The sequence below is a fragment of the Panicum virgatum genome, chromosome 3N (genome assembly GCF_016808335.1).
Source record: "Panicum virgatum strain AP13 chromosome 3N, P.virgatum_v5, whole genome shotgun sequence".
NCBI classification, from domain to species: Eukaryota; Viridiplantae; Streptophyta; class Magnoliopsida; order Poales; family Poaceae; genus Panicum; species Panicum virgatum.
This window is the reverse complement of record NC_053147.1, coordinates 7,442,040-7,455,072: the sequence shown is the minus strand read 5'-3', so window position 1 is coordinate 7,455,072 and position 13,033 is coordinate 7,442,040. Positions and strand designations below refer to the sequence as shown.

The 13,033-nt window shown below is 46.0% G+C and overlaps 2 protein-coding genes across 5 annotated transcripts; one reads left to right on the top strand and one right to left on the bottom strand.

Annotated features, from left to right (window-relative positions):
• The first annotated feature begins 1,751 nt into the window (after nt 1-1,751).
• Nucleotides 1,752-6,318, top strand: LOC120664046 (protein-tyrosine-phosphatase MKP1-like). 4 transcript variants are annotated; one of them, XR_005670702.1, is made up of 5 exons: nt 1,752-1,931; nt 2,016-3,601; nt 3,710-4,289; nt 5,788-5,952; nt 6,065-6,318. XR_005670702.1 is itself a non-coding variant. In XM_039943009.1 (4 exons), exons 2-4 carry the CDS (start codon nt 2,046-2,048, stop codon nt 5,839-5,841), a joined length of 2,190 nt encoding a protein of 729 aa, XP_039798943.1. In that variant the 5' UTR covers nt 1,752-1,931; nt 2,016-2,045; the 3' UTR covers nt 5,842-6,318. The 4 variants fall into 4 exon arrangements, 2 of the variants coding, with proteins under 2 accessions (XP_039798943.1, XP_039798942.1); XM_039943009.1 differs by having other exon boundaries at nt 5,788-6,318; XR_005670701.1 differs by having other exon boundaries at nt 1,753-1,931; nt 2,016-4,289.
• A 1,844-nt stretch (nt 6,319-8,162) lies between these two features.
• Nucleotides 8,163-12,867, bottom strand: LOC120664047 (UDP-galactose/UDP-glucose transporter 5B-like). Its single transcript, XM_039943010.1, has 11 exons — nt 12,535-12,867; nt 11,558-11,671; nt 11,383-11,475; nt 11,229-11,294; nt 10,684-10,782; nt 10,110-10,189; nt 9,528-9,640; nt 9,234-9,322; nt 8,823-8,909; nt 8,663-8,731; nt 8,163-8,583 (listed from the first exon to the last, which is right to left on the bottom strand). Exons 1-11 carry the CDS (start codon nt 12,685-12,687, stop codon nt 8,470-8,472), a joined length of 1,077 nt encoding a protein of 358 aa, XP_039798944.1. The 5' UTR covers nt 12,688-12,867; the 3' UTR covers nt 8,163-8,469.
• Nucleotides 12,868-13,033: the final 166 nt, after the last annotated feature.

The following is a 13,033-nucleotide window of genomic DNA, read 5'->3' as shown; positions in this document are numbered from 1 at the left end:
GCCTTGCTTACTCGATTGCATTTGGATTTTCGGGAAGCCGTCGCCGTCAGACGACACCATCCTTTCCTGAGTTTGGCCTTGACCGGAAACTTGCTGGTCAAAGAGCGCATTCATGGCGCGTGTAATTTACGACCACCTGTTGTGCTTGGTGATCTAGACTGATGTGAATGGGGCTTGGCCCCTTGTTATAGGTCACTGTCCCTCCCATGTCACCTTCGTTGGCCACATATATCTGTAGCCATTTGCTCTATCCATCATTCCATTGCCCAGTTTTTCCTGTGGTGAGCAGCAGTGCAGCGAAGATGAAGGATGGAATACCATACTCCTACAGTCCTAATATGTTCTATTCTAAATTCTGCTGAATTCGTTGAAAAGATGTGTGAAACTTTGTATTGGAAAGACAGGTTGGAACGCAAGACATGTGGTTACTGGACAGTGACTGAGGTAGACTGGAGAGTGGCTCCTCCATGTTACATGTTTACCTGTCTGAATCTGAATGTGATGTTACGTGTCACGAGGTATTTGATACGTATAATACTGGCATCTTTTTCACTTCTGCCTATGTGAATGCGATGTCGCTCCTCTGGTTTTACGTGCCGCTGCAAAATTTACTTGGGTCGGTAATTTTCCGGTCAACGAAGTAAGTTGGGCCACCGGTTTTTGGACCTGATGCCACTGTGCTGACACTGACGCATACCTGCTATCTGCTACGATGGCCAACGGAAGATTATCAATCCTACAAGTATCTGATTCGTTGCTAAAACTACACGAATGAAGGGACTCTGACGGAAAGATCTTAAATTCTAGCACTTTGAGTAGGACAGTCTGAGTTTGCATTTCTACGGAATTCTTTAAAGTGTGGTGACTGGTGAGAGTAGACCCGATTCATAGTCTTCTACGCAAGGGGACAAGAACATCGATACGAAGTTTTAGACCTCGATCGGTATATACTATACAAAATTAGGCAAGAAGTACCCAACAAGATAACCACATCAATAAAACAAAATCCCTCGCACCTAATATTCCTTTGGCATTTTGTAGCAATTGGAATCCCTTTTTAGTAGTAGCCTTAGTAATTTACGTCACATGGCATCACTTTGGGTTAAACTTTGTCACCACTTTATTTAAATATCCATCATTTTAAGGTGTCACAAAACCAACCAACCAACCAATGCCGTATTTGCTCCACCAACACGAGCTGACATCACAACACACCAATCAATCTCCACACGCCAATCAGTTCTCAATATGTAGCAAGTTTTATCACCGTTTTAGTTCGCCTTCGGAACACGACAAAATTTTTTTTATCGTTGTAGGAATTGAACATTTTCCCGGGAAATTTCTACGTAGAAAATTATACCCATATAATTCTAGAACCGAATATGTTTATACCGTACACAATAACATAGGACCATTAAATTACCGCAAATAACTAGTATTATACCAGAGATCCAATGATCCAACAAAACCCCCCAAATTTTCTTGCAAGGTGCCCGAAGAGCAGGTGCACCTAACATTTTTGGGGTGATATGCAGTTTTTCTTTGGGATTTTTCTTCCCTCCCTTCCGCCCTGTGCCTCAGCCGGGCTGCGCCTGCCTTCCATGTAAGACCGACCAGTCAACACCACCCCGTCAAACCCGGGGCCCACCGTGCAGCCACCCGTCCGATCCCACCCGCACGCATCACGGCGCGCACCCGACGGCCCAGATCGCGTCGGCGCCTCCTGAAAACCCTCACCCACTTGTGCCACTTCCCTCCCTTCCCGTTCCCCTTCGCTTCGCTTCCCCTTCCTCTAGAGGACGACGGGCTGGTGGTGCCCCGCCTCGCCGCGCCTCGATCTCCCGATCTGGTCGCCCGCGAGCGCCCCGATTCGCCGCGGACGGCTGCGCCCGACTTAGATTTGAGCCCGGGGCTCGTCTTGTGCGGATCAGGTTAGAATTCCCCCCATTTTTTTCGGATTTTTCGGAGCCCGGAATGGCTTAACCGTCCCGCCCTTTTGGTGCGTTTCTGCGCAGCATCGCCGATTGGGTCTCCGATTCGTGGCCATGGCCACCCCCGACGACGGCCCGGCGGCGACGGGGGGAGGCGTCGGCGCGGGCCGCAAGTTCTGGCGCTCCGCGTCGTGGTCCGCGTCCAGGGCGGCCGCCGAGCCGCCGCCGGATGCGGCCGCGGCGCCGGGGGCCGGTGGACAGGCCCGCCGCGTCCCGCCGCCGCCGCCGCTGACCCCGCGGTCGATGAGCGCCAAGGCCCGGTCCTGCCTCCCGCCGCTGCAGCCGCTCGCCATCACCCGCCGCAGCCTGGACGAGTGGCCCAAGGCTGGCTCCGACGACGTCGGGGAGTGGCCCAACCCCACCACGCCCGGCGCGTCCAAGGTGGACGGGGGCCCCTCCTCGGCCAAGCCCGGGGAGGGCCTCCGGCTGGACCTTTCCTCGCTCAGGTCGCAGGGCCGCAAGGACCAGATCGCTTTCTTCGACAAGGAGTGCTCTAAGGTAGCCGAGCATGTCTACCTGGGAGGCGATGCTGTCGCCAAGAACCGCGACATCCTTCGGAAGAACGGGATCACCCACGTACTCAACTGCGTCGGATTCGTCTGCCCGGAGTACTTCAAGTCGGACCTCGTCTACCGCACGCTTTGGCTGCAGGACAGCCCCACAGAGGACATCACCAGCATCTTGTATGACGTGTTTGATTACTTTGAGGATGTGAGGGAGCAGGGAGGGCGTGTGTTCGTGCATTGCTGCCAGGGTGTGTCACGGTCAACATCGCTGGTGATAGCCTACTTGATGTGGAGGGAAGGGCAGAGCTTCGATGATGCCTTCCAGTTTGTGAAGGCTGCCCGCGGGATTGCAAATCCAAACATGGGGTTTGCCTGCCAGCTCCTCCAGTGCCAGAAGCGGGTGCATGCGATTCCGTTGTCCCCAAATTCAGTGCTCAGGATGTACCGTATGGCACCTCACTCACAGTATGCCCCTCTGCATTTAGTGCCCAAAATGCTCAATGAACCATCCCCTGCCGCCCTGGACTCCAGAGGTGCGTTCATTGTACATGTTCTGTCTTCGATCTATGTCTGGGTTGGTATGAAGTGTGATCCAGTAATGGAGAAGGATGCAAGAGCTGCAGCCTTTCAGGTAGTGAGGTATGAGAAGGTGCAGGGGCACATCAAGGTTGTGAGAGAAGGTCTGGAGCCGCAGGAGTTTTGGGATTCCTTTTCGAGTACGCCCCTTAATTCAGATAGTAACGCAAAGGTTAGCAAGGACCAGATTGATTCAGCATCCAAGAATAACCCAGGAAGCCGGAAAGTGGAGTCTTATGATGCTGATTTTGAGCTTGTTTACAAAGCCATCACTGGGGGTGTAGTTCCAGCATTCTCAACTTCTGGGGCTGGGGATGAGACCCATCTTCCAGCTAGAGAAAGTAGCTGGAGTTTATTGAGGCACAAGTTTATCTCCAGGTCGTTGGCTCGTGTTTATTCAGATTCTGCACTAATCAGGGATTTCGATCCAAGGGTAGACCGTGTACAGCACTTGGCTGCAGAAGCTTCAACTTCACCCCCTTTCCTTTCTCCAAGTTCTTTATCATCAGATTCAAGCGTTAGTTCTAAGTATAGTTCGGACTCACCCTCCCTGTCACCTTCAACTAGCTCACCGCCATCATTTGGTCTATCGCCTGCTTCATCTAATCTGCCTCATGCTTTGGTGCCATCATCCAGGTCCCCCCTATCTCAATCATCTAATGAGGAAGCTTCAAAGTCTGGCCTGGAATCAATGCGCTCTCCTTCCAAGACCTCTTCTATAGCAGAGAGAAGAGGAGGCTTCACACTTCTAAAGCTACCATCTCTCCAAAAGGAACTAGTATTGCCACCAAGGGTACCGTCTAGTATTCGCAGGATTGAGGAAGTCTCAGATAAGAGTAGTACAAATGGTGTTAAACAGCTGACTGGCGAATGTTGCTCAGAGAAGTACACTGGTAATAGTTCGAGCTCACATTCTGAAACTAGATTAATCGAGCGTACTGATGGTAACTCAGAAGCTTGCAGTAATCCACAACTATTAGTCTACCAGTGGCCCAGCATGGAAAAGCTAACTACATTTGCACGCAAGGATCTTGACCCAAAGTCAGTTTTGATTTTTGTTGCTTCAAATGCCAGCAGAAGAGAAGCAGTTAAGACAGTTTATGTATGGGTAGGAGGTGAAAATGAGAGCAGCAAGAGTGCTGACACTGTTGATTGGCAACAGGTTACTGGTGTTTTTCTTCATCTAAAAGGCCTCAGCGATGCTCTTCCTATCAAGGTACTTGCATGCCACAGACCACCTCTTTATTTTGCACTTTGTATTATCCCTTAGCTTAGCTGCTATTTAAGCTGTATAAACAGCTTGGAACTCAAAATTTAGGAGATCGCTAATTTCTAGCATAGGGTGATGAGTTTTTTCCCAGCAGCACCCAGACAGTTTTTTACATTACAAAATAGAAACTGACATAGTCAAAATTCAGTGAACTCAAAATCTTGAATTCTTCTCTTTGCAAGTATTGTTATAGTTGTTGGCTCAACACAAATTGGCAGCTTGTTAATTTGTATTCTGTCATCAATAAAAAAAGGACTATAGCCAGTGATGTGTCGTAAGGCTGCACGTAGGGGTTCATGGCTTTCATATATATATAAATTTAGGCGGCTTCAGATTTTCTAAACTTACATATAATAATCTATACTTGGTGAATTTCTATGACTGAAGGATAATGATCTAACATGATCTAGAAATTTATGGGTGTTGTAAAGCCAAACAGTATGTCCATGGTTTCTCTGTAGACATCATTTTGATACTATCTACTATCTAGTGTAGTGTTTGAGTGTAAGATTGTGCGGTTCAATCATTGAGACTCGTAGGCCAAAAAATTCAATTTTGAGACAAAGCTTTGGTTATTGTCATGTATGGGTCACAAGATTGTATAGAATATCATCCCATCTTAGGTAGGAAAAACCCTGTGACCTTTGCTTCTTTACCTGATATGTATAGTTTATAGTGCAGACATGTTCGACCAGATAGGATATCCTATTGAGTATATTGTTTTCTTGGAGTACTTATCTTTATTTTTGTATGTGACATGTTATCTTTATTTTTGTATTGTGACATGCCTATATATATAATCAAGAACCAATGACATCTGATGATGACTGGTTGACTAGTAAACAGGAATAATAGTGTGACTTTAGTTCCTTGATATTACTGAAATATGGATGAGGCTAGACCACTCTTTGACATGTTCCAGCTCTTTTGTTTGACAGCTTGAAGAAAATCAGCTACTACTAGTTCCGTGAAAAGTAAAGTTCCAGAATGAGTTTGCGCTAACCTGTTGTGTGTCCCTAGTTAAGAGCTATCATGCTGTGAATGCCAAAATCCTCTTGTGATATAAAAAATAGTAGTTCTATTTGCTTAAGATTCTCCATGAGGAAACACTTTTTTTCTTTACATTCTATCTTCCAAATGGAAGTAATTTTCCCATGTGATTAATGTCAGTTCAGCAGTTGTGTTTTTTGCAATAAGTGGAATTGGTGTGACACCATAAAAAAGGATAATTGACTAGTGATATTAGCTGTTTCTCATTCATGTTTGTCCTGTTTATAGGGTAAACTGAACCATTAGGTTACTGTTTGTCTGTTTGCTAACATTAGTGATATTCGTGGACCTGTGTAACGAGTTTGAATTTTACCATTGAGTTTATTATTACATAGTGCTATTTCCTTTATTCCACGTGAGAATTTAACTGACTCATTGGATTTTGACAATACAGGTTTTCAAGGAGCATGAAACTGAGAATCTTTTGGAACTACTGAATGTTAGTTAACATTAGGCTGTAGCTAAGGATATTCTAGTCGCTTAACAAACTCAGCCGCAAATTATCATTCAACAAAGGCATTCCCTCCAGCATCAGTCAACACCAATGATTGTCAGCGAGGTATAAGCCACAACCATTACCCTGAACATAATAGGCTAAAAACAGATTCCATTTTAGTAGAACCGATGGATCGGCAACTGTGCCTCATGATCTATCTTTTTCCAAATGGCAGGAGGCTGCCAAGAATGTTGTATCTGTTGTGAATTAACACTCTTGGACTGGGTGTTGGCGCAATCTGCTAATCGGATGTATATTATCCACTCCCCTGTAATGTAAGATCAGATGCCGGGAGATGCTATGTCAACAGTTACTTTTCACCCCAAACATTCTTGTACATCTTTGAAAGGAACAGATTTGTAATCATCTTGGCTTATAAGTGGCTCCATTGGTCATAACTTTAAATTAAGACAAGGTTGTTAGCTGGCAGTCTCGTGTTTCTTGCAGATTTGCAATTTATTTCTGGCTACTGTTGATAATTTTGCTCATTAATCTGCTGTCAGCTAAAAGTCGTATACCCATTACTGTAAGTGATGCATTTATGTCTGGGGGCGTCTACCCAAAGCTCGTGTATTTATTTAGCTGTGCTGTTCATGTGAGCAGCACTTGAAGCTGGATCACAAGACTTGCGTGTGCTTACCAATTTTGTTGGATGAGTCAGAGCTTATTTGGGTGTCATTGTTATTTAGGATCCAAAGGTGGAAAAATCAAGATTTTCCCATGGTGGCATCAAAGGAAGTGTCTGAAAAGAGGATGTAAATTCTTAGGTTGAAAGATGAAGATTTTCCCATGGTGGCATCAAAGGAAGTGTCAGAAATGAGGATATAAGGGGCTGTTTGGTTTGGCGACTACGGCGCCACACCGCGCCTAAGCTGCGGCGGCCGATTCGGCCGCCACACCCGCGGCGCGCGATCTGTGGCGCGGTGTGGCGCCGTAGGTCACAAACCAAACACGCCCTAAGTTCTTAAGCTCTGCTCTGGAGTGCTTTCGAATGACACTAGCGTTGCATCATCTGCCAGCAGGAATAAAAATGATAACAATTCCTAGCAAGTTCGTCTAGTATAATCTGACAAGGCAATTTATCCAGCTACAATGCAGATGAATGAATTTCAACTAAAATTTGAGCCGGCCGGTGCGGCTTCACTGCGCGCAGAGAGCACCGGCGACATGCGAGAGGTGCCCGCCGCGCGGCCGCCCGATCGCCGACGCCTTCTTGGTCCTCCCCCTCCTGCCGCTGCTGCGCTTCACGTGCCGTGATCTTCCATGGTCGGCGCGGTCGTAGTGCGCCTGGTACAAGTAGTCGTCCTCATCCTCGTCGGTGACCTCGTCCTCCCAGGCGTCCTGCTGCGGCGCCGGCGCTGCGTCGGCCTCAGCAGCCGCGTCCGCCATCTCGACCTTGCCAACGTGTTCATCAAACGCCCATGACACGGCGCCGCTAGGACATGACGGCGGCGGCATCTGTTCTTCCTCCTCCGCATGAACGTTCGGCGACGAAGAGATCGCTGCCGGCGGCGGCATCTGTTCGTCCTCCTCCGCATGAACGTTCGGCGACGAAGACGGCGGCGCCATCTGTTCTTCCTCCTCCGCATGAACGCCCGGTGCCGACGTCGACGAGGAGCTCGTGGCAGCGCCGGCACCGTGAGGTGCCGTTGACGATGGCACGCTTGTGAACACCGTGATGTAGTCGTCCTCGTCCTCGTACGCAGCGATGGTGTCGACGTCCTCCCCGTACGAAGCCATTCCGGCGCCGGCGCCGGCGCCTCTGCTCCGATCCGTTTCTTTGGTAGACCTACGGAGGCCTCTATTTATACGTGAGAAGTAGACATCTTGTTGGAACTTGGAAACCTAACGTCGAATGGTAGAGTCTGTTCCGCATTATACGTTGGCAAATCAGATTCTGTTGACAGAGTATTACCCATCTCTAATTGTTTCCTGTGGCAGAAAAAACAAGATAAATTACACGTAAATTGCGAATATAATAATTTATTCCTCTACCTGGAATATCTAATTTCACGATCATAATATGGTCTTTACCTTAGACAAAAACATTACCAAGTGGGATACATTTTTACCCCCAAAAAATCTGCTGACCAGGAATTTTCGTACATTTTTATCTCTTTACCTAGAACATTTAATCTCTCCGTTCAACCTTTTTCTCCCAACCAGAACATTACAAATCTAGGATAAAAAAAGAACATTACAAATATGTCTAGTGTCGACAGACAAATAGTGTTTTCTCAAAACTAAAAATAGACCCATATACACAATGCTTATGTTGAGTGTATAAAATTTTTCTACAGACCAAAAGTAGAATGGTCCAAGAAACTGTTGCGATACAGGCATAGAGCTAATAGAGAACACGGCTGAGCTACAAAATTGGCAACCCAGCTCACATAATAAGGGTTGGACTGCCTGAATGCTAAACTAACACTAGGTCCACCTTCATCTCCTCCAGGTCAGGGGGTAGTAACACAGCTAGATCTGGAATCTATCTGCCCGGTTAACTTGTCATGACGCTGTTGATCTCGGACACAGACTTCGTTCCGATGCAACAAGTCAATTTTTTCCTATATTATTTTGTCAACTGTTGTTAGGAGGATTCGGGCTAGAACAGCGTGGCGGGCTTGCGACCGCTGTCTTCTGTGGTTTACTTCTCAAGAAACTCTTTGTGTACAGGGCTCCAAATACAATTGCCTGGTAATAGAGAATGTAATTCAGGGCTAAAACGGAACCATGTAAGATGATTGGTGAGACACATGGTAAGATGACTCACCGCACCAACCCACTGCATCCAGCTGAGAGGATGTACAAACCAGACACAGGACAGCAATATGCTCACCAGCTACAACAATGTATGGGCAACTATTGTTAGAACAAAAAAACGTTGAATAATAGGAATGCAAGAATACCACACTGATGAGATCAATACTGACCTGTCTAGTTGTCATTATGGTAGCAAATGTGAGAGCCCCAAATGTTCGAATGGTGTAGGATATGAAGAACTGACTAGCCGTCGCAACCTGGAATAATACAGAATGTAAATCCTATAGCAAAAGGATAAGCTGTCTTAGGTATTCAAACGCAAAACAGCATAGCTTTTCTTTGTGGGTCTGGGAGAGGAAAATTCAAAAAATTGATACAATTTTGTTGATATATTTTTCCACAGCACTGAAAATTTCACGATGTCTATCCATCAATTTATTTCATCTCCATTCACCACGCTAACTCTCCATTACATCTATCCATCTGTACTCAAGTGGATTCATCTACACTGGTTCACTTGGTCACTTGGAAAGGAGGAGCAAGCAATAGTGCAGAATTACAAATGAAGAGGTAAGCCTTACACTGGATAGGATTACGACGTCAGAGAAGCAATCTGGATGACGGAACATGAAGTCCACAGCTGGAATCAGATGATTCTGGAGTATCAAACCTGTAAAAAGAAAGTAACAGAAATGTATAAACACAATCATCGCAGCTGTTAACATGTACTAATATATTTTAACAAAACATAGACCCCGCACAGTGCGGGAAGCCTACGGCACTGGGTATGCCCTTTTTTTTATTGGTACAATAATTGGATGTACAGAACTGCTAATAAAATTCCAGCATGTTAGTACAGGTCATCGAGCAATTACCAGTTAAACTAAGAAGACATGAGCACATTGTCGTGTAGAATATTTGGTTGTGTATTTCCATGTCATACCCTTTGAAGAGTTTATCTTGGAACGTGCTTGTGAACCCATCAAAACTACACATCCAGGAAACAAAATCATGGATCATCAAATTAGCAGCCTGAGTGTCAAAGATGGCATAAGAAAGCAGCAAACCAGTGAGTTTTATAAACCAGCAGTGCTCTGTACAATCTGTACTGCAAGTCATTGTTGGAGTTTTCAAGTATTTTACTAGATATATCAATCACGTGATATCAAAATTTTGAAATTAAGTTAGGTATCAAATCATTTTTAATGCTTCGTGCCAATACATGTACTAGCTGTGTCTAATATACAAAGTAGAGCTCTGGCAACATAATCCATCTGGAATAGATCAGTGCAATGTTATACTGGAAAATAGAAACAGCTTTCTGTGTTGAATGAATCAGAGAAATCGTAAAGATCCACAAAACGGAGCTATTATAAATTTCATGAGCTGCATCATGACTTCAAACATTATTTGTTATTTTCTTTAGCGTGGAAAGAAGTAGAGCACAGAAGTCATACCCAAGATAACCAAGCATAAGTGAAACACCCCAAATAGTGCTTTCTCTGCCTTTGTTGAATGGACTGACATCCATCGATGCCTGCATCCATGGGACCCACAAGGAAAAGAAATCACTTCAGAAAAAAAACCAAAAGCTCAGTACTCTGTATAATTTGCAAGAACCTTCCTGAATATATATGGGTACTGGTTATAGATGCATTGGCTAATAGAGCCAGAAGTAACTAGTTGGTTACCAGCAGTTTTCACAAGTTCATATTTATACATATTTTTTCCTTGAACTGTATGTCATCATATTAAGAAAGGATAATGGACCAATACAAGCCAAAAAGATGGTGGTGCAATGCTCCGCCTGCAATAAAGTTTTGGAAGATCGAACTCCATCTCCATCCTGCAACTGGTTACAATCCTAACACGTCCATTGCCAGTTCTACTTGCAATGCAACACAGGATCGGCAGTAATCAAACTTCATCTATGATCTTGAATACTTTTTCTGTAGCAGTGGAAAATTCATACAAGAATGCAATCATGTGATACCAAACAACGAAGAGGAGAGACTTGGACATGTGAATTACCGGATATAGAATGAACAATGAGCAACCCAGGGTCACGATGGCAGCAAAGAAGTAATCTTTTCCACCATACTTCTTTCTCATTATTATTGTGCCCCAGATCTACAAGCATTAAAAAGGAAAATATTATAAGAAGGCATGGATCCTGATTATCCAGGAAATATATCAAAAGATGTAATATGCAGATTACTGAGACATCTTGCTCAATAATTCTTAAACGCATCTTACTAAACATTTTTTCTTCATGTGTTTAACATCTGAATGGTACATATTGTTTCTAAATTTCTAGTAACTATTGGCAGCAAACTAGACTATGTACAGACAGACAGTATAATTGCTTCAATAACCAAACATTACTTAATCGAGAACCATTAAATTGTCCACAATAATCCTCACATGCATATTATCAAACATTATTTCATTTATTTAGCATCTTATGCATGCATATCGGTTTCACCAACGATTGGCACCAAACTAGACTATATAGTGAAGGTGTATAGATAGGTGGATAGACTTTACAGCACTGGTTAGCATATAGCAGAGATTACCATCACAGGTATCATCTTCGCACATTTGGCAAGTGTTTGGACAGGGAAACTGACATACTTGAGGGCCTGAAATGATCACGTTGCAAATTCAGTAAATAAGTAACACAAAGCAACACAGATGACAAAATAAATAAAGGACCTGAACAAATCCAACCTCATACTGGCAGGTTGTCGTCAGCATATTTGATATAGAGACAACACCATATTTGTGCAATGGAGCCACAGGGTCCAATGATTTCTTACTTGCCTGCACGATTATAAAGAATTTAACAGCCTTACAGATAGAGGCAAGTTGGATGGGAGAGGTAATCTGTGAGAAGGATTCATACCAGTAAGAACATTGCAGATACCATGGATGTTGTGATGCGGTTACAGAAAACAAGAAAAAGTGAGTATCTGAAGAACTCCTTCTCTGCTCCATAGGGAATTCTCATGATCTTTTCCTACACGACATTGAGATCAAAACATGTTCAGTAAGTTATGATGGCCATGCATGCGATGTGAACAGGAATCAGAATTTTCAGGTTGCTTAAATGGCAACAGATCGATCAGTACCTGATGGGATCATGTTTGCAAATGCACATCAACCATGATTTTGGTAAAGGACAACCCAAGGAAGAAACAAACACTTGTTTGACAAAAGAATTCACACTCTTCTCATTGGTTTTTAGTGCAGTACTTGGGGAAACGAGAGAATAAACGGTGTAGGAACATCCATTTCTTGATTTAAGCTAAGGAACCTTGGGCTTTACGCTACATCACGGGCATGAAAACCTTTGCAGACATAAGGATCACAACAGAAGATCGCAGTCTCTCATCTTATACTGTACTACAGCATAACAAAATTCGCAATGAAGCTGAGCAATGAACCCGAGTTCTGATAGGAGGCAACTAAAACTACAGGGTACCGGGGAATGTAAGGGAGGGGTAAAAAACAATCATCCACACCGTGTTGTTGTCCCGGAAGCCACAGCACGGTGGCCGGAATCAGACAGGACGAGCATACGGATCCCCTTGGAGCGTGCCGTACTGGCATTTGACGCAGCAAGCGGCAGCCCGGCATCGACGGGACGCCAGGGGGAAGGGGAACACACGTACGAATCCGGCGGAGATCAGAGCGCACGGCGCCGCAGAGCGGTCCTATTGCTGCCGTAATTTTCGTCGGCGGAGGGACGGTATGGAGACGGGACGCAACGGATCAACACCCAGGCTACCCCCTCCCGGTGGGGAAATTTTCTGGGGCCGGCGAGTGTAACAGCCGGAGCGGAGAGAGAGGAGGAGAGGGCGGCAGGGCCGCGGCACCAACCTGGAGGACGCCGTAGACGAGGAGAGTGCCCATGATGCCGAGCACGGCGAAGCCGCAGCGGGCCGCCCAGCGGCGGCGGTCGTCCTTGTCCTTGTCCCTGTCCCTGCCCGCCGCCACTGGCAGCCCGGGCGGCGGTGCCGCCGCGTCCGCCATGGCTCCCCGCCTCTGCTCCGACAGGTGAATCGAAACGGCAACGGCGGGGGATGGCGACGGCGTGGGGCTCGGGGCGGCTCGGCCAGTTGCGGGCGCATGCGGGGCGGGGTGCGCGGCAGAGAGAGAGAGAGAGAGAGAGAGAGGGAAAAGCGGGGGAGCGCCGCGCCGGTGGAAAGGCAGGCCGAGCGCGACAGAGCCACAGGGGCGTGCGCCGCGGTACGGCTGCCTTTGCGGGGACGGTACGGCCTCGCGCTCCCTTTGTGAGAGTAGATTAAGGCTAAACTTAAGCTGATTGAAATGGATTATCTACTCCATCAGCGACCTAGAAGACGGCAAATGTCAGTGG